Raw genomic sequence first — 21,542 nt, 5'->3', positions numbered from 1 at the left:
ATGGGAACAGACTTTTAGTAGGGCCTGTTATGATGGGACAAAGGGTAATGGTTTTAAACTAAAGAAGGGTGGATTAAGACTAGATATAAGGAAGAAATTTTTTACAATGAGGGTGGTGAAACACTGGAACAGGTTGCCCAGAGAGGTGGTAGATGCCCCATCCCTGGAAACATTCAAGGTCAGGTTGGACGGGGCTCTGAGCAATCTGATCTAGTTGAAGATGTCCCTGCTTATTGTAGAGGGGTTGGACTAGATGACCTTTAAAGATCCCTTCCAACCCAAATCATTAAAAAAAAAAAAAAAAAAAGGAGTCCTGCAGCAGTCTGTAGAGGAGAGCGTTAGGTGGCCTATGTGTAGGGTCGCTACCAGCACTGTCAGAAAATCAGCACATTGCATTTTGACTAAAAATAACATCTTCGTGGGCAGTATCTGCCCTTTGGCAAGTGCAGAGCAGGACTGTTGCCCTCCTCCTCTTACAAGGACAACAGGGTTGCAGGCACTTCTGTGGCAGGACTAAAGTGGCAGGTGAGCCCCCTTGTCACCTGGAGCGTCCCACTACAGATGCCACATCCACAACACTCATCAGACTCCTTCTCCCTGCCCTCACCACGAGTCATACCATTCAGAGAGGTTACTCATCCGGGCTCTGCGCGGTGGCTCGTTCATTTGGCTGTCATTAGCCTTCCAGGAACAGAGAAATGTTCTTACTGAAAAGCGCGCAAGCTCATTAAATGTCAGCGCTGCCCTCCACATTGGTCTCCTTTGATCAGAAAAGTAAATTTATGCTTGTGAGAGAAATGAGACTCAGCAGGCTGCCCCCAGTCCACCTCTCTGCCTTTAAAATGCTGTGGAAAATACTCTCATCTAAGGTGTTTCCCACTTACAGGGCATAATTATGAGTTGTGTTCCTTTGTAACCAAAATCTTTGATCCTGACAGAATTCAGTCTTTAGTTTAACACAGTTTTAATTGTTTGGCTCATTTTTATCTCTACAGTCCTTTGAGTCCTACCTCCACTGGCAGATAACATGCTGACTAAAAACATTTAATGTTATCTTACAGATTCCCTGAAGGCTGAAAATCCTTGCAGTTGAGTTGGGTGTCAGATAAACTCTCTGCAGGGTGAGATTTAATGTGGCTTCAGGGGTTGTCCGTGCATCAGGGACTTGGCAGCGCAGGGGAGATGCCCTGCCTGACGTGGTCTCCTACAGCAAAACACAGTAGTTTATTGGGGCAGTCGTGGTGTGCCAGGGCATTGCCAGAACTACTGATCAGAGGTTGGACCACAATTTCTTAGGCTGTTACAAATGGGTTTTGCTGGCAACGTGTTATGTTCTCCAAGCCCCGATGACTTGCTTTGGTGGCTTTGTCCCATCTTAGTTTTTATTAACGACAAAAGAAGGTTCTAACAGATAGCTGTATGGTTAACAGAGGGGCAAGTTATCGTCTGTGTTTGTGCAACTCCTTGAAAGTGGTGGCCTTATAATTAGAAATCCTGGTATTGTACAGTGCTCCTGGGGCTGTGCAGGTTTCTGTTTATTCAAACAGGCTTCTGCACAGTGCAGGCAACTTGGCAAAATAACACAGCTGCTCTTCCTAGAATCATCTTGTAAAGGAATGCATAAATCACTTGTAAACAAGTCCTCGAAGGAATAGTATCAATTTGACGTAAACACTTGTTTAATGGTAATAAATAGCCATGTAATGGTCACATAGATGGCTTTCAATGTTATTTTAAGGTAATGCGAACACAGGTTTCAGCTGTCGCATCTGCACTCCGAAAGAATAGACCTTGATCCAATAATAAGGTGTGTGCAGCAGTCTGCTTGTTTATGCGTCTTTGCTACCCTGCAGTGGTGATCACTGCCAGCAAGTTTTTCTTGCATGTAAAAGGGGGGAAATCTTAGTGAAGTTATGGTAGCAAATCCGTGTCTGTTAAGCGAACAGTGTTTTCATATTGCAGTTAAAATATTTGTAAGGGAAGGTATTTGGTCTCAAAAATGTGAAGTCTGAAACTTAAGGCATTTAAAAGATGGCAACTAAAGCCAAACACATCGAAAACAAAAATCCAAAATGCTTGGGATGTCTGGAAATTCCTCACTTACAGCTCTCGAACCAGGCAAGGTCTCTTCAGAGCTCAGGATGTACGTAAGACTTTTGTGAGCCTGAGCATTTCCAAATACCCGCCACAAGCAACTTATGTGGCGCTTGGTTTCATTTTTTTCCCCATAGCTGCTGATTTTTCGTAGGCCGTAGCTGGACCATACCCCCTTCTCTTAGTCTTATTACTAGAGTCCAGCTAGGAGTCTTCAATTTGCTTTTGAAACATTAAGCTAGGAGGAAACCATTCTAAAGCAAGGCTTGGCACATACACGTATGAGCTAAAAAGCATCAGCTTTTTTCCAGGAGCAAGATTCCAACTGGAACTCAGCATCTTTGTGAACTTGCAGTGCAGCAAAAGGGAACATGCCAAAAGGCTCTTGCAGATTGTGGCCAAGGTGACTGGGGGTCAGGCTAAAGCTAGGAAACCTCAGGTCATCTTCTGTAATAGACAGCACCTTCCTGGATTATTGCTTTGTGATTTTTTCCTGCAAGTCACGAGCAATTGGGTGAAACACTGTCCCTCCCCAGGTGCCTGCGTCGCACATGCTGGCAGGGCAGTGCTGCAGCCGGTGACAGCAGATGCAGGAAGGGTTCAGGTGGCAACACGCTCTGTGTGCTGCCCCGCTGCCTCCTGTCTCTGCTGTGCCCTAATGCGTGCCATCGCATGTTGGGATGCAGTGAGATGGAGAGGTGCCTCCAGCTTCACTGTGTTTCTGCACAGTTCTGTCATGTGGAATTGTTTCCAAATCTCAGCTCCTGATAGTTTTGTGGGGTTTTTTTAAGTATTATTCATCAGGCTTCAGGTTGTAAAGCGGTTAAACAGAGGAACAACCCGTGCCTGTCACTGAGCAGCCTAGCTGTGGGCAGCTGCCCCTTTCATTGCAAGGGCTCATTAATGACAAAATCTAGTGCTGCTGAATTGGATACAGGTGAGGCACTTAACTGCAGGACAATGTTCATATCTCGTACAGAGCTGGAAGTCCAGCTATCCATCTGCCATACTCTCTGGTTCTCCCTGGATAAATTCGGTATGAAATTCTTTAATTCACTGGCTATTTACAATGAAAAAAGAAATTGGCAGTCCATGCTACATTAAACCCTGCTTGGGATATTTACAGACTTTAGTATAAACTGAAGTATTCCTGTGTGTAAAACCTGTGGTCTAGGAATATCCTCCTATCTTTTTACCAGTTAGAATCTTGCTGGTAATTATTTGCTTGTAAAGAGGAAAGGCACCGAAAAGAGACTTCAGGTGTAAGAGGCTGTTGGGAGCTCCAGCTTCGCTTGCCTGGTCTAATTCTAGTTAGCTACTCAGCATAGCTCTGCTAGGGATGCAAAGTCCCAAAGAAATCTGGAGATAGCAGGAGGGTCACAAAGTCGGACGGGGATATGGTTGCTCAGAGGACATGAAAAAAAAGAGGTGCAAAACCAGGGAGCGGAGAGTCTGGTATAGCAAGGATGGCAACCAGGCAAAGCCAGGCTTGTTCCCCACTCAGTATACCACTTTGACTTTTTCAGAAGAGCTCCAACTCTTAAACAGCCTGAAAACAAATAAACATGATCCTGGCACTTCCATCACCCATGCTAGAAAGCTATGCTATGCCGTGGTGACTAGCCAGTACAATGCAAAAATCTTCTCTGTAGGGAAGCTTTATTTAACTTTTGAAAAAATAAGGTCAGAAATTTAGGCCAATTAGTGTGAGCAAAGCTCAGCAGGTTCACATCTCCCTTATGCAACCAGATCTCTAATTACTATCTGCATATTTTAAACACTTTATGTAGTCCTTTGAAATACAGTTTTCCTCTAACTAAAATCTTGTATACTGTTTCTCAGATTTTTTAGCATTTAAGATCTGTATGTGTTTTCTGTCTTAATTTGTAATTCTCTCCCCACTTCATCTTCAATAAAATATTTGAGTAAATTTTCCCGTACGCTTACAGTTGCAGTTGGAAGTATGGGTTCTAAGTTCAGTAAATTGCCAGGGTTAGGAAATTGTAATGAGCTCTTTAATTATACAGATTAAGCACAAACTTTAGATATGTGTTTCATGGGTATGCAGTTTATTATATTTGTAGATCTGCTTTGTCCAAGGCATCTGTTTTATTCTTTGACAGCCGAGACATACACCTGTTAAACTGAAGTAGGGCTTGCTGTTTTGGAGTTACTACTGATTTTAATGCCTTAATTCATTTTGCTTGTTTCTAATGCGTCAATTTATTTTGTTTACACAGAGACTTTGCTTATGTGGCAAGAGACAAAGACACAAGAATTCTGAAATGTCATGTGTTTCGATGTGACACACCGGCAAAAGCCATCGCCACAAGTTTACACGAAATCTGCTCAAAGGCAAGTGGATTTAAAGTCAGCTGCATTCGTCTGTGTAGAGGTCCCTGAGCCTAATACATGCAATCAGCAATTGTATGCAGTGTTAGTTTAGTTTATATCACTGGCAACGAGAAACAGTGTAGAGAATTTGTAAAGGAAAGGCCGCGAATGGATGGGAGTAACGGGAGGGTGAGCATTTAGATTTGAGGAGGATGATATGTGCTTTTGATTTGGTAAGTGTGTATAGAGACTGCAGGTTTTCTTGAATAATAAAGCAGCTGCAGGTTCAAAATGGAAAAAGAACACACAGCTTCAATTAATAATAAATGGTGATGTTAAACTCCATAAATAAATCAGACCTTGTTTGAATGGTATTATTCAATGGTATTATCCTGCAGGACAGACAGGAAAATAGTTGCTAACGTTACTCTGCCCACTTAAAAAAAAATCAGGGAGAAGAGGGGGTTTAAGCTACTATAGTTATAAATACTAAAGGATCTTAGTTCCTGCTTGTGGTAGTGTTGTCTGTAATACTGGAGAGGACTGTTCTTTTCAGTCGTTTTACCTTACAGATTTGACACCATTCCCTGGTTATTAATTTTGGTTTTCTTCCATGATCAGTTCATGAGTGTCCTCTGTACGGTTATTTCATGCAATGGTAGCAAGGCAGCACATCCTTTACAGCAGGCAAATCTGATTGAAACACTTTATAGAGAGGCAGTTAAACCAATCTGCTTGAAACTCTCTTTTATTCTTTCATTGAGCTGTGGTGGATTTGAGGCTGAATCCCCCTTTTTAAAAATATTATGCTGCTCATTTTGGTTTTCTTTAAAACACATCGGTTTGCACCACAGGAAAAGTGGGCTGTGGGAATGAATAACCTTATCAGTTTATCAACTTGTCCCTCCTCGTGAGTCACAGCTCTTCTAGAAAAGCTAGTTAGGAAACCTTCAGGTTTTAAAATTCTACTGATTTACTGTATGCCTGTCATTTGCTTTTTACATTTTGTCTTCATGTTAGTGAATGGAATCAGCGATGTCAAATTCCTCTCTGTAGCCAGTTGTATAGTGTAAAAACTTTTCATTTTTGCAACACTGCAGATGTGGCTACTGAACTTGTGGTGTTTCATGCAGGCAGTGTGAGCATTTACACAGTGTGTATTACTGTAACCTTCTGGGCAGCAGAGTTTTGCCTGAGGCAGAGCCAGAAGGTAGCCCAGGAACTGTGGAAAGCCTGGCAGGTCTGTCCGGGCTTGGGTGCCTGAGGAAGTGCAGGTGGCAGGACTCAGGGCACTGCTCAGGTTGGCCAGGGAGCTGCAGGCTGTTCTTGGCTAAGTTTAACACCGAGGACTGCAGCAGTGGCTGACTGGAGAAGCCTAGACCTGTTACGTCCCTCCTCTTTCTCCTCCAACTCTCAATTCTCACAGACGTTTCCAGCAAGTTTAGCAGGGAAAAACATGCTACACAGGCCCTACCATAGCTGCTTTTATCCAGTAAGGTCAACATCAAGTAAACGCCACGGTAGCTATACACAGGGGTATTGGAAAGGGAGTAGAGCTGTCACATACGTAACTATGACAAGAAACTCCTGGCATTAATTTTCGATAAGAGAGCAACTAAGCGTTTAAAACCATAGGTAATAGTAACAAAGAATAAAACAGAATAGTGTTGTTAAGTAGAGCATGTTTTTTCGTAATTCAGCAACAGATACAATCCTGATCCAGGAAAGCACTTGGCATGTGCTAACTGACACACTGGCCCTCTTTGCTGAGTCAGGGCTTCTTCCTAAGCTAGTGTGTATCATTTTTCATCTGCAGGGGGGAATATTATCATGTGTCCTTGTAACAGAAAATACTTTCAGGATATAAAACCTAAAAAAAAAAAAGGGGGAGAAATTTGCTAGAAGCATCTTCAGACCAAGTGTCATCTGCTGGAATGCCAGTTATCTTTATAACTTCATTCCAATTAACAGTCACAGCGTAAAGAAGCAAATAGCAATGCTTCATATACGAGCTTCGGAAAACCTCTTTTAGCTTCCCTGGGTCCCTTCTCAGTCATATATTTGTAGGGAATATTCATCCAAAGTGGTTATTTTGAAGGGGGGGGGGTGTCCCTCTTTCGCTAATATTATACATTTTGGGGGTGGAACAGGTTGTATTTTGCATGGGATTTTTAATTCCAGAAGAAACATAAAAATGGAGGAAAAAATTACACACAGCAGAAGATAGATCAGAGAGAAACATGAATAATGAACACTCTTCACTATGTGTTAAATATTTATATTTCTTGCTGTATCACTCCTCACTGCAATTTTGCTGTTGATAAAAATGGCTAGAGGTTTTTTTCCACCTCCATCTATCTTTCATCTAGGCTTGGACACCACTTAAGTTCTTTACGTAGTTAAGGAATGGTGAATAAACTGGAGGGAAATTAAAGTTTAAAAAGAATAACCTGTTTAGTCATGTAGCTTCTGACTTCTTTCCGATTTCAGAAACTAGGGTTGTAATAGGAGTAAATTTATACTTGTAGTTGCTACTGTACTATATTTTCCAAAAAAATGCTGTATTATCACTATTATCTTCAGATTATGGCCGAACGGAAGAATGCTAAAGCTATGGCTTGCAGCTCATTGCAAGAGAGGACAAATGTCACCCTTGATGTTCCTCTGCAAGGTACTGTGTGTTACAGCTAGTATCCTTGGGATGGTCCTATTTTAGATATGTTTTGTTTCTGATGCTGCTTTTGACCAAAATGGAGCATATTGGGTGGAGATGGCAGGAGTGTAATCCTGTCTTTTAATTACTGTATCTGACTGTAACCTGTTACTGTATTACATTAAACATTTTAATTGGTTATGTTGTCAGTAATGGAGTCTTGCTCAGTTATGTCAACTTGTGCATTTCCTCTTTTATTTTGAAATACAAATGTTGCAAATGCAGCCTTACTTATTTGTGGCTACTTGCATGTATTGTCCTTTTCAAATCAAAATACCTCCTGACTTGAGACTGCACAAATTGGCCAAATCTTCCTTAAAAACAGAATATACTCCAGTTAATCACTTGGATTCAGAGGAGCTGTAAGAGGACTCCTCCTAGGTCTCACCATCTATTAGCAACTTCCAAGGCAAGAGGTGCAACTGGGTTGTCATCCAACTTAAGAATCTTTTGCACACTCTAGTGCATGGTAGAAGAAAGTTGCCTTTGCATGCCTTTATTAGTCATAGCTTAATAGTTGCTATTTTGAAAGTATTCCAGGAGAACAAACATACTTTGTGTTAGCTTTACAGGAAATTATGTGCTTCTAGATCCACCAGTATGTACTGAGTATCTTACTCCTAATCCATACATCAACTTGTGTAATTGTCTGCTCAGACAGTAGTATTGATTATTTGTAGACTGTATTTAACATATTAACAGGGATGGTATTAAAAACAGATTTGAGATTTTACATAGCTATGCAGTGAAACTTAGGTCTGTATGTCTCAGAGACATATTCATCTATATTTTCTCGTTTTTAATATGCCAGCAATATAACGTGACCTTATTCTTAGCATAGATCAAGAATTAGGTGATGCAAAGTTATCCCTAATTCCTTTAGAAATTATTGAGCATTGTTCTTGTCAGAAGACATAAAAATCTGTTTTAATCAATACAATACATTCAGAGTACAATTACTGGGTAAACTGGTTTATGTTATTGAGGAAATAAAAGTGGTTTTCCTTGCTGTGAATGCTGATTAAGAGAAATTGATTTTTGTTCCATGCAGTAGATTTCCCAACACCAAAGACAGAACTGGTACAGAAGTTCCACGTCCAGTACCTGGGCATGCTACCTGTAGCTAAACCTGTGGGTATGTAACACTTAAGTGACTTCCAAAGTACCTTGCATAAACTCTAAAGGCTGGACTCTGGCTAGCCAAGTGTAAATGCATGATTTTCAAAGGGTAGCAACTCTTGTACTTCAGTCATACAGGTCAGGCATGAAGACATCTAATATTCAGGGCCTCATGTCAACATGCGTTTTGCAACCAGAGTATTTTGGGAGCTGCCAAGAAGGCAGAGTTCTTTCTACTGCTTTCTCTGAATATGAGCTCTGCTACTAATGAGAAGGACCCTAGAGAACTGAAATGGTGCAGCAGTTAAACAAGATGCTATCCTGTTTTTTCTAAGCCAGAGGCACCTGTTTTGTTTTTGCAGATGAAGAAAACCAACTTCACAACCCTTCCTTCCATCATCAAATTAATTTTAATAAGGAGTCCAAAACAATCTGTTTTCTGTTCTATGTGAAAATAAAAATTTTATTGTTGTTTACTTATATTCATGTATTTATTTTTCATTATTGCATTTTCTTCTCTTTTAGGAATGGATACTCTCAACAGTGCCATTGAAAGTCTAATGGCTTCCTCTAGCAAAGAAGACTGGATGCCAGTTACTATGAATGTTGCTGATGCTACTGTCACAGTCATCAATGAAAGGGTAAGGCAGACTGTCTTGTTTAAAACGCATTTAACGTAATATAAGTGTTGAAAACCAGGAACACAGAAACACTAGGAGAAAGAGTTAATTTACACCAGAATTCATTTGCTTATTTTGCATTTTATTTCTTTCCAGAATCTGCAGAGGCTCTTACTGCTTGTATCAGCTTCAGCTTTACCATTCCAAGCATGTCCTCAGAAATAAATTATTATAAGTATTCATTAGATACTTAAAACAAATTCAGCGTTATCCTTTCTAGGAATTTTGAGCCTAAAACGTTGTAGGTTAAGCGCTAAGTAGCAATCCTAAATTCTGAACTGTATTTACCTTATTCTTGGTATGGAAGCCAAGAGTAATATTAAAACCTGTGTTTCACATCACTATCCTTCTGTAGAGCATTTTCCATAGAGATTAATACAATGAAACTTTCAAAGAATGTCTTCCGTATCTGTCTGTTGATGAGGTACTAAACCAACATCTCTATAACATACCAGTGATAGGGGAGCGTGTTTTGGAGTCATGATAGCCATGTTGTTTGGTTTCTGCACAAAACAAGCAGTTTTTAAAATGCACAGTATGCTCCGTGCTAACACTCAAAGCCTTCGTCTTCTGGTGATAGCCTAGAAGGGGAGATCCAGCCCAGGCCTGAGCACACTGGGTATATGCAGATAGAGAAAAAGGAATTCTGCAATACTGCATCAGCGCCCGCCCCCCCACCATTTAATGAACTTAAAATTGAAAGTGAAGTTCCACAGAATATCCAATAGTAGTGATCAATCATTTGATTCATAACCAGAATGAAGAGGAAATCATGGTGGAGTGTCGTGTGCGGTTCCTGTCCTTCATGGGAGTAGGCAAGGACGTTCACACATTCGCCTTCATTATGGATACAGGAAACCAGCATTTTGAGTGCCACGTTTTTTGGTGTGAACCAAATGCAGGCAACGTATCAGAAGCTGTTCAGGCTGCCTGTATGGTAAGTTACCTTCTTCAAAGGCACCTAATAGCACTTAGATTTTTCACTGCCTCCATAATCATCTTTCCAAATTTGCAATTATATTAATTTCAAGACAGAAAAAGGAAGAACAGATAAAAATAAGAATTGGGATTCTGATATATTTTATCAATTAAAACCCAAACATTTTTACATTTGAAATTTAGTGAACAATGCCCCTTTAATCTTCTTCCCTCCTAGCCTCTGCAACATCTGTGTAAGTTAGAAATCTTCTCTTTTGCTACACAAGTTATCTAATGCTGGAAAAACATTTTGCTTGGAGTTGTGTTATATACTCCAGTGACAATGTAGTGAAAATAATCCTTGTTGAAGAATAGCTGAACCCAGAAAACTTAATTTTCAGTTTTCAAAGGGCTGTTCGTATGATTAGTATCCGTCATGTGCTAATGAACAGTTTCTGCCCACAGATTGACAGACCAATGTCCCATTAACTTCAGCTGGGCTGTTTGTCACAACCAAAATGGAGGTTTGACTATATTTAATGAGAAAGTGTATTTTAAATGCTCTGTGAAAGTATTGGATACAGTAAGGATTGCAGAATGCTTTTGCTTTGTTGCAGTTACGGTATCAGAAGTGCTTAGTAGCCAGACCTCCTTCACAAAAAGTTCGACCACCGCCCCCTCCTGCAGACTCGGTGACTAGAAGAGTTACAACTAACGTAAAAAGAGGAGTGTTGTCCCTCATTGACACTTTGAAACAGAAACGCCCGGTCACCGAGATGCCATAGCTGCATAAGAGAGAAGATTCTCCTAACATTTAACTGAAGATAACAGTAGCTACACTAAGGAAAATGAACTGACGATGTCTGGCCTTCCATTTCAAATTGCTAATGCTTTGTCTTCAGAGAACTTACCTTTATCGAAACAATGTTAGACAAGCATGTTCTCTCGTTCTTGCCACCATCGTGTGATATGAAAAGAAGCATGAATAATTTTTTTGCTGTCAGTGAGTTACATCATGAGCAATGGAAGGTCTGTTTGATTGTAAATACATGAACATTACCTAAACTCACACAAAAAAAGAATATGGCCACGTCCCTCCCAGTGAACTCATGCTAAAGTCCTTGGAGTGAATGATGCCCAAGTTGATAGTTTCACCGTCTCGAGCTGGATTTGTCACAAACCAATCTTAAATCCTACAGCACTTTGTTTTGTTTTCAACACTGGAGTAGGTACCAAGTATTAGCTACCATTGAATTACTGTAGATTAAATACCAACTTTTATTTTTTACAGAACTACACCTGTTAAATTGTTTGTCAGCATTGGTCAGGCAACCACTTTAACATCTCCCTGACATGCTTTTGAATCATGGTGTCATTATTTCATCTTCTGGTTATAAATTATGGTCTTAGAGAAGAACCGTGTTTAATACCAAACCAATGCTGAAAAATCCAGAAGTGTTTTCAGTAATTGAGTTGCAGGGTGATCCACTGAAGCTTTTCAGCTTTAAACATACAAATGCAACTGTTGGCTGTTAAATTTATTCTCCTAAATCTGTCATTAATTCATCAAAAATACCATTTGTTTCACAGGGCTCAAACCAATCAGGAGTAAGAAAGAACTAGTGAGTAATTTTATTGTCTTACAACTCTTATAGAGACTAAAATATTCCATACAAGTGTTTGATGAAATGTTCAATTCAGCGTCTGGTTGCACAATTCCCCCTTCCCATCAGAGTTTGTTGCTGAATACTTAACATGCCACAAAAAGAACAATCACATTTCTTGCTATTTACAAAATTCCATGACATTTCCTTTACTTTTAATGTTCTTGTGACAAAATAAGAGAGTTGTTTTCTAACAGAACAGTGCTTCAGGTGGTACCACTTGATTTCAATGCTTTTGCTCCAAAGGCCTCATCTAATTGCTTTGATTTACACACTACTGCAGACCCTGACAAAGTCAGCCTAGTATTGCCCCTTAAAATTGTACCTCAGGCTAATTTTCAAATGCAGTTACGCATCTTGAGTCTCTCCCTTTGCCATCTTCTGTCTAGACCTGCAGATTGGTACAAATTTCGGAAATGGAACATTAAAGATATTTTTAACTAGTGTTAAAAATGTTTTGCCTCCATTTATAGATATGTTCCAAACTGGAAGTGTCTCCCAAGTCTGCAAATCTGGTCATACTGTAATTTTAAAAGAACATTGGCAAGGTTGTTATTACAAGAACTCTTTTTTTATTTTACTATGCAAGACACTGTTATAAACAAACTATTTTCTTTTTATTTCCTTGTTTAAAGAAATTAACAGCAACACCTGTGCAAAGCAACTTAGGAACATATGGGGAAAAGAATGATGATTCAAGAAATGTCTGCATTGAAAAATGCAGAAAAATCATGAAATTAAACTCAGCGTGGTGTATGAGCGAGTGTCAGGTTAAGGCTAGCTATGCAACTATTGTAATTAAATGCAGCTCTCTGGAGTACCCTCTGAAGAGCTGATCCTCCACCAATCTCAAATCTCTTCATGACCGTGATTCTGCACCCCAGGTGCTGAAGCAATGGTTTCCCCTCCCAATTCCTGCTACCTCCTTTGCACCAGCTCCATCACTTGTACAGCTGGGGGAGAAGTTGCTTATGCCGAGTGGGCAGGGAGAACCGGAGGTGAGGGGACGCAAACAAACCCCCCCGTTAGCAGTACCAGTGGTTTCAGCTGACCATGAAGCCAGATCTCAAAGCATGAAGATGGCAGCCTGCACATGTGCTTGTTTAGTTTCTAGCATTGATATCCCAGTGACGTCTGCTAGGAGCAGCGTAAAAACTCACTTCCTATCATGACTGCTATCAAAATGTGGTGGCTAACAATGTACCTTTAGGTAGGATCGTGAAGTCCAGAGATAAAAGTTTCCTTATTCGTCATCCTAGTGATTCAGACTTTGACTTCTATTTTATTTTAAATTACAGAAAATACTTTGATAGTGTCTTTTTAAAGTTCCAGCTGGAAACGCCAGGATTTGAGATTTGCAACTATTCTACAACAGTGAATTTTAAACAGTGTAATTACATTTTGTAGTTGCAGTTGCACAGTGCTGATTCTCCCCAAGAGAGATCCGGACTCTCTTTAAACTAAACCAACACTTAGCAAACAGCAGCATAAAGGTTCTTCTGCATCGGTGTTGTCAAGGCTATGAACATCTAGCCAGCTTTCACTAGCAAAGTGTGCAATTGCAGGAAGAGCTGAGGATAAGATAGAAAGGGATTTGAAAAGCCGTAGGTCACTTGCCAATATATGTTTAAGAGTTTTGTGTCTGTTCACAAAACGTTGTTGATTTTGCAAATATTTAAGTAGTGTGCTTATGGTCTGACTATATGTGGCCTTTTTGCTTCAGTAGAGCTCCTTATTCTCCAAAAGATTAAATGCATACCCAGGTGTTTGCAGAATCAGAGCCTAATATTGCAAAGCCCGTTATCTTTTGTTAAACAATATATTAAGACATTCTTTTTACCATGGCCAAAAAAGTATGTATGGGGTATGCATGTTCGAGCAACTGCCACTGTTTTAGTTGATGTTATAGTGACCCTTCAGCTATCTATGCATTTTTTTATAATACCTAGTGATTCTGTAGGCAGGCAGCCCTGTTCACTATGCCTTGTATGTCTGATGCCATATTTTAAATTAACCTGTTAAATACAGCTTAAAATATTTTTATTTTATTTATTCTATTTTTACTGAAATATCCTGCATTATTATGTTGATGTATTGTCTTTACTGGATGTGCTCTTGTAACATTATCTCCACTCTGTATACTATAGGTTGCCTAAAAAAAGGCAGGCTTTGTAATTATTTGTAGTCACATTTTTATTGAAGTCTGTAGAAAAACCATGTAAAGCAAAGCTAATTTTTTTCAATGCAAGTAGTAAGTTAGAGGTAAGTATCACATGTCAGTCATGTCATTAATATGCTCCCTTGCAGAAGCAAGGCGAGTTATATTCACAATCAACGACTAGAGATAAAAGCCTTTCTTTTGAAATCTGCAGTGCTGGCCATAGGTTTTATTTAAAAAATAAAACCACTTACTATTTCATTTGAAGGGGAGCAAGGGGGTGTGGGAGATACAAGGCTACGGAGGCCACCTACAGGGTGGTTAAACAGGAATAACAAAAAGTGCATGGAAGGGCATAGAATCCATTCACAGTAAAATGAGTTCTTAGTCATATACTTCGTGTGCAGAGTCACCTGTACCTAGTGAAACAACATGCCCTTCGTGACAGAGGAGCAAAAACTATAGAGTATCTATGAGATACGCCAGTTCTGTGTCACTAAGAGTTCTACCTCCTTCTTCTTTTAATTTTACCAAGCATTTCATAGATCATTTAACTAGGGATCTAAAATTGTTAGTAAATCACCCATGGAAAAGAGAACTTTCTTGTTTCAACAGCTAATATGGGCTCAGCCTTTCAGCATTACCGTTAACCCCAATACTCCTTCCTTGGGCAGGTTAATTAATACATTGCTAAAACTTGTGCTGTACAGTCAGCGAAAGCAGGTTTGATTTATTTTAACAGCAGTAAGAAAGAAGGAAACACACCCACTGTTTATTAGCAGAGTTCAGTCTTACATAAAGCACCTGATTGACACCAAAAAGAACAATTTTCCCTGCTGTTGACCACTTCTCCACATTTAAATGTAATCTGTTCCGAGAATAAATTTAGCTGCATAAAATGATTGTCTCAACTGTTACTGGTCCATGAAACTGGGAAATTATTTCTTTTGTTCCAAATTGTGGTTGAGGGGAGGGAAAAACATACTGGTGGTTTAGAGGGAATAGCAGTACAATGGACACTTTTGCATCTGGAAAGCCGAATCAACAGTTTCTAGTTGAAAATTGTAACTACGTTACTGGATTACAGAAAATTAGTTACGTAGGATACAGCTTTACTGTAAAAAGTCATTGAGTGTTTTAACTGAGCATACAGGCTTTTACCTACAAGCCACCTGAAGTCAGCCCCAGATGTTGCCACCGTGTGATGTTCGGTGCTCACGAAGTAAGCTGCTGCCCCACAGAATGAAATTCTTCACGACCAGCTCTTTGATATTCTTGGTAAGACATCAAGATTCTAACTGGTTTAGCCTCCATAACGTTTCAAAGATGCAAACTCCTGAAGGCAAGATGAGGCCGGCTATGGGATATCATGACGCATATTATGTAAGTAGCCCAGAAATTCTGTCATCAGACACGTGTATGTTCTTTTACAAGTAATTTTAATTATATTTAATAATGAATGATACAGATTTTGATTTAAAAAAATAGAGTTTAGTTCTGTAACTGCAGAATCTCTAAGTTTATTTTACGCATTTAACAACCATATTGAAAAAAACCCTCAAAATCTCCTTACTGTCCTTTTCTTTTATCTAACATGTAGAATCTCTCCTCCAAGATGGTTTTGAAATAAAATAGGGAAATTTTTTTTTCCAGTTCTACACATTGCATGTGCACAGGTCTAGATCTATCCTTACAAGTTTATTCAGAAACAAGAGCAGAGTTCATCCTTTTATTGGAACAGGTAAAGAGCACGGGTTACTCACAGGGATATGCAGCAGGTGAGTGATGCCTCTGAATAGGACAGCTGGCTCAGATTAAAATGCTAAAAGAAATTTTCACTGATTCTGTGAAGCAACGATATTTATCTGATGAACAAGAGCCCGCTGTCTACACTGCTAGTGTAGTATCATTCAATCCTTTCTTCTAAAGGTAGTGCTGATCCAGCTACGTTGACTGGTGTGGGTGAGGAAAAAAACAGAGATGTTAAAACATTTTCTCTGGATGGGTCTAAATCCAGACTCAGTTACACATCAAATAGGTTAAGATTCCATACCATATTGTCGACTCTACTGGCAACACTCTTGCCAAGTATCTTAAATGATTGCTTAGAGGAAAACTTCTCTTTTGGGCCACAGCTACCTTTGCTCTGACTAGCAATAGAATTTATAAAAATAACTTACTTTGACAGTAGCAGCTCTTTTCAACTAAGAACTGCTTGTGTTAAGAAAGTTGGTGAAAAGCAGGTATGAGCCATGACATGACATTATGATGACAATTCAGTATTTTTAGCATGAAAATATTTTACCTAGTTTTCATTTTTTATATTTGGAAGCACACCTGAGTAGAAACCAAGGGAGTAAGTACTAGGAAGCCTGTGCATGGGCTTCAGCGTACTTGGCCAGTTGCCTGTACTAAAGCTCACATCTAATTTTAGAAATAAAGGTGAACTAACTGGCTTACTGCGCAAGGCTTACTTTCCATGTGTCACAGTCTAAATGGTAACTCACAAAAATGGTATCTAGTACTTGTAAAGAAAAATAGCCACTTAAAAATGCAATCTCACTTTAAAAAAATCGATTTGAAATTGAGTATTCCTATAGATCTATGCAGGTCATGGGGGTGGGAGGGCATGGAAACGTATGCTTTAACTTGTCACTTTAAAGGGTATAGCAAGCAAGAAGCTATAGTTTTTTGACCTCACTCCCCCCAACGGTCTATCAGCCTTATGCAGCTGAGCTGTATTTACTTTAAAGTGTGATTACCAGTTTAAAATTACTAACGTGGATATTACCAAGCAAATATCCCATAATATATGCCTTTCCCAGAGCAAGATTATCCTGCATAAAGATATACTGTAATCTAAGTATATGGATGAATATATACAGGAATCTTTACCTTTTCTATAAAGGTAGGGCAAAGTTTGAAGATTCTTACAGCCACGGCCGAGGATGGCTAAGCACAGTTGGTTTGACCACTTTAGGCAGAGGTGGTGGAAATATCCTACCACCCGAACCCTTTGCTCCAGTCCAGCCATGAAAGTACCAATGAGTTGATGTCCTGGGTTTGTTTCCTCGTGGACTTCCATATGGTGTTATCACTGGCGGGAAGACAATTTCCACGGGCTTCAATACAACCCTCTTACGTTCTGCACGTGTCTTTCTAGCAAGTGTCTGTCTTTCATACTCCATGTCCATAGGTGACAAATGAGATGTGTGCTTCAGCACTCTAGGCAGAGCTGTGTCTAAAATGGGGTTGATAGATTTCTTCAGCTGAACACACTTGTTTGTTTGGTTCACATTCTTTTTTTGTATGTTACTGACTGCTTTAGACAGGAAAACTTCAGCCTTAGTATTAGATACAGTTTGATGGTGAAGGAACTCCGCAATCTTCGGCTCTAGACCACTACCAGTAATATTACTTCTACACTGTGTTACTTTTGGTCGTTTTTTCTCCTCTTCCTTTGATTTTTCTACAATGCTGTTTAATAGTCCTTTTGCTGCAGCACAAGCCAAAATGTCTTTAACAGACACATTTTTAGAAGAATCTTCCTGAAAATTTTGAAGGAAACAACAATAAATCTTAAGCTACAACACAAAGCTGCAAACGCAGTACTTTAATCCCAGATTCCTCAGAATTTACTCCACGAGAAAACTATGGCAGAATCTAGCAGAAAGGCTTAAGTCACGTGTGATAAATGCTAATGAAACTATTTATTCAAGAAATTGAGAACGTGACTGTTGTGTAAAGAGGTATCTGAGCATTTGCTCTTCAGAGACTTTGCCCTCTACAGGCCTGAAGAGGGGAAACTAAATTCTGGTCTTTGTACTACACGTCTCTGTACATTGACTTGCTCTAATGTGTCTGTAGTAACATGCATATATACATATAAATGTGTGTGTATCAGAAATAGTTACTAAAATACAGAAATACTATCAGTAATGTTAAACATGGATAATTTTCATGGTAATGAAAATCCTTGCTCATAATACATAAGCAAGGAACTCTCAAACTAGATTAACGAGGAACCACATCAACAACCAAATATGTAAAGAGAAGCAATGGGAAAGAAGCTATTTACAACTAACCAAGAAGAGGGTTTCTATAAATTTCAGTTTAAATTATACTTATAAGTACACATTTTCTGCCTTGCAGAAAATGTTCATTTCCAGGATCACCTAAAAATTGGCCATAGGAGCAATTGCTTCTGTGCGTTAGAATTTGACTAAAAAATTATTCAAAACAACTACCTGAAACAAGTGGGTTTTTTTTTTCTGGAGGGAGACAATATGATAGGCAGATGTACACAGCATGATTAACTAAAACTTATTAGCTCAGGGAGCCAGGTTAAAAATATTTTACATTGAAAAGAAAGAGGTCAGTAATAGATAACTTGAAAGGCTTTTCATGTGTGATTCTCTTACTCTAATAAAATCTTCTCTTCTAATTCCCCCCCAAGACACAAACTTCTTTCAAGCACTATAATTGCAGTATGACAGACAGTGCTACAAATAACCAAATAAGATCTCATATCTTTAATTTTTAATGAAATTCTAATTAGCTCCCCCCCCCACCACTCCTCTCTTGGTGAAAAAAGTCCTGCTTTTCTCAGACTCGAGGAAAATGTTGATGCTCAGAGGTGCAAGCTAGCCCTTTAAGGCCTCTCCTCAGGAATCATGCCAAGACTTTTCCATTCACTCAGCAAAAGCGCCGTGCCTTTCAAGCCAGATTGGCATATGCCTTAGTTTTGGAAGGAAACACATTCATCCCTATTTTATTCAAATTATAACGAAGTCTTAATCCCTACGGGTGACACTGTCTGCTTGGATACTGGCAAATCTTGGTGACCCATACAGACATAACAAACAACTTTACTAGACACCATTGATCATGAGTCTAATCAAGTTGTGTATTTAATTCCAAGGTGTGACAGCAACAATATATTTCCATAGATGTTCCTAGCACTGACTTAGATCAAGAAACTGCTCTGATCAGGAACAGCTCCGGAAGAAAAGGCACATACTGGAAAGCTCTGCTCAGCATAAAACTCTAGGAGTTGCACATTTCAACTGCTCACCTATTTTTTGTTCTTAAGACAACTAAAGAACAGCCTTGGAGGAAGGAAGGAAACTTTTTTAAATATTCCATTTCATATATTCTTTTGTGGAAAATGGCAATATTCTTTTTCTGTAAAATGTTTTTAAATGGTAATTTTCTTAGCTTACCTCTCTTGCTAGAATAGCTAGAAAACATCCACTGGAAATTTCTGATGGCTCCATTTTGAAAAAAAATTCAGTGGAAGCCTTTGAATTGGAGGAAGTAGAAAAAACAGGAGGAATAAGCCTGTAAAAAAAAAAACCAAAACAAATGACCAGAAAATAATATTTAAGGATATAAAAGGAAATAAAGGATATATTAAAAGTAATTTCCAAATTATGTCTTTTAATGACAGTCTTATAAAGTCGTATCTTCTTTTTTAAAAAAAAAAAAAGGCAATTCAAGAAAGACATGATAATTCAGCTTTCTGGAATTAATTCTGTTTTTTCCATTTTTCCAATAATTCCTATTTAATTTTTTCCAATAATTAAGTATATTAACCACCAGATAACAAATATGTATGAACATAATTAACAACTATGTTCTTTCTCAGGTCTGCAATTACTGGATTATCAAGTTGTCCATGAAGTTGGGGAATGCTCTGAAAACACTGAGCAGTACACAGAAATTGTAGAGGTGTTGACTTTGAGTTATTAAGTATATGCTCATAATAAATAATATATCTATCTAAGCTAAAAATCTTAGGTTAGAAAAATTTTCTTATTTGAGGTAATTGAGTGCTGTTTTTTCAAATTTAAAGTTTTGCAGTGCATCAGTGAGGAAGGACGAACTAGCCTTTTCTCATGTTCGCCCTGTATTCCAGTAATCCCTAGCTGTTATAAACAGGCCTCAAGGACTTGGCTCGTAAGGCTGCTAAACTAGTACTGAGCTGTTTCAGTACAGAAAAACGCTATCAAAATATCCTTATGCATTTTTTAGCCCCTCCTCTTCACAGTGCTGAGGACTGTAAGATACAGCCCCTCCTCAGTGCTCCATTGATTCCCTTGAGACAGAGCTTTGTTCAAAGATGGTTACGGAGAAATGCATTCAATATTTGTAAGCAATATCCTGACGTGCCTGGCTAGTCCATTTCTAATGGGAAGTCTGCAAAACTGTTTGTTCCCAACTTTTCACCATAATCTGGATTTTTTGTATGTCCCTCAGAACTTTTAACAGACTACAAGGCTCACATCCTCCTTGCATTACTAAATAAAACTCTTATGTCCTATGACACATAGGAGATTTTCGCTTTTAGATCAGGTCATTCAATGCAAAAAAGTTATAATCTTTATTTTGATTGATGTATACAGATTATCGTTACCAGAATCCCTTTAACGGATGGTCTGACCCTGAAAATTGATGCAGAAATTAACTCAAACGTGGTAGGCCAAAGGGAAATATGTGAATGGTTTAGATTCTCCTCTATACACACCTGTTTGCAGGTGAAGGTAAAGCCTTTGCTATAAACCGTTTGTCACATCCTCAAGGTAAGCTCAGCCTAGACAGTGGGTACGTGTTTGAAATCACCTTTACAATTTCACAACCCTAAGACCAGCTGTATGACCCCAAACTCCAGCACACCCGTATTTTGTTCGGCACTATTCCAGCACTGCAGAGTAATTCCAAAAGACATAACACACATAAGCATAACTGGCATAAGAGTTTCCTGAAAGCCCTCAATTTTCTTGCAAAAGGAAATTAAGTAGATCTGTGATGATCACACAGGATGTTTTTATTAGTATAACTTGCCTCTCAAAGACACTGCTGTGAACACAGGGGCTAGTAATTCTGCAACAGAGTTTTTCATTCTGTCCTGCATTCTTTTAGTAAAATAAGTTATCTAATTAATTATAAGGAAAGTGTACAAGGAACTGTTGTAAGTAGTACATGCATCTTAAACGGCTTGAGCTTTCATCTTAAGACAAGCATAATCACACTACATATTTTATATATGGTGTTCTATTACTGCTCCGTTTATGCTGGTTACCAGCAGCTTTATGTAGCAAGAACTATGCATGAAAACATCCAAGATACGTGCATGACAGTGAAGGAGGAACTGATTCTGGAATTGCTGTTTATGAGGTTCAATTAGTCTTCAGTCACAAATTTGCTCAGGTCTGCAAAAATCCTAATGTAATTTTATTCTCCCTTTCTTACCATCTGAGATTGCCTTGTATTTGAAAGTAAAAGTATAATTTGGTGGTTTGACAAGTTTCATGATGTTTCTGCAAAACACTGAATAGATTTTGTTTTGGCTTTGGGGGGAGGGGAGGTGTTTTAGACAAGGGGGAATTTTTTTCTGAAAAAATTAAAGCTCTGGGAAAAAAATCTCAGAATTTTTTTTTAATACAAATTCTATTATACGTATCATGAATTTAGGTATTATTTGTGTTCAAATAATTCAGAGACCACTATGTTCCAAGGTCCCCCTAATTCTCCCCATAGAGTAACAGCTGCATAGAGGTCAAGACATGACAGACTTCACAGAAGTCTTTCAAATCCCTAAAGAAAACACAGTTTACAGCAAGAGTCCATAAATGCTTTTGGACTAGCATAGCATCATTGGCAAGACCTACCCTTATTTCATCCCATTTAGCATAAAATTTAAGGAGGCTGCTCTTTTCTATCGGTGATTTGCAAGAAACATGCACTTTGTTGTACTGTATCTTAACATTATGCGTAACATACCTCTTTTTTAAAATTCTTTGGACTGGCCACAGTTAACATTTACCATTTTAATCATGCAAAATTTAACTACACTGAATGAT

The 21,542-nt window shown here is 38.8% G+C and overlaps 2 protein-coding genes across 2 annotated transcripts in view; one reads left to right on the top strand and one right to left on the bottom strand.

Annotated features, from left to right (window-relative positions):
- Positions 1 to 4,338: 4,338 nt before the first annotated feature.
- Positions 4,339 to 10,986, top strand: APBB2 (amyloid beta (A4) precursor protein-binding, family B, member 2). The gene is made up of 6 exons (XM_009582986.1): positions 4,339 to 4,449; positions 7,012 to 7,099; positions 8,193 to 8,276; positions 8,786 to 8,901; positions 9,698 to 9,877; positions 10,476 to 10,986. Exons 2-6 carry the CDS (start codon positions 7,015 to 7,017, stop codon positions 10,641 to 10,643), a joined length of 633 nt encoding a protein of 210 aa, XP_009581281.1. The 5' UTR covers positions 4,339 to 4,449; positions 7,012 to 7,014; the 3' UTR covers positions 10,644 to 10,986.
- Positions 10,987 to 16,539: 5,553 nt separating this feature from the next.
- The window catches only part of LOC104080565 (putative methyltransferase NSUN7), a gene marked incomplete at its 5' end in the record, with an annotated part of 12,869 nt that continues 7,866 nt past the window's right edge, over positions 16,540 to 21,542 (bottom strand). Inside the window, 3 exon segments of the mRNA XM_009582987.1 lie at positions 16,540 to 16,655; positions 16,658 to 17,228; positions 18,903 to 19,020. Of these exon segments, the coding sequence (XP_009581282.1) occupies positions 16,540 to 16,655; positions 16,658 to 17,228; positions 18,903 to 19,020 (805 nt within the window).

Source organism: Fulmarus glacialis, unplaced genomic scaffold (assembly GCF_000690835.1).
Source record: "Fulmarus glacialis isolate BGI_N327 unplaced genomic scaffold, ASM69083v1 scaffold37068, whole genome shotgun sequence".
NCBI classification, from domain to species: Eukaryota; Metazoa; Chordata; class Aves; order Procellariiformes; family Procellariidae; genus Fulmarus; species Fulmarus glacialis.
Note: the sequence above shows the minus strand (reverse complement) of the source record. Positions and strands in the feature narration are given on the sequence as shown.

Bases quoted from the DNA above. Each gene is read 5' to 3' on its own strand.
- APBB2 (XM_009582986.1), top strand. From the start codon at position 7,015: ATGGCCGAACGGAAGAATGCTAAAGCTATGGCTTGCAGCTCATTGCAA. The intron at 7,100-8,192 runs GTACTGTGTGTT...TGTTCCATGCAG, and splicing joins CCTTGATGTTCCTCTGCAAG to TAGATTTCCCAACACCAAAG. The intron at 8,902-9,697 runs GTAAGGCAGACT...ATTCATAACCAG, and splicing joins TCACAGTCATCAATGAAAGG to AATGAAGAGGAAATCATGGT.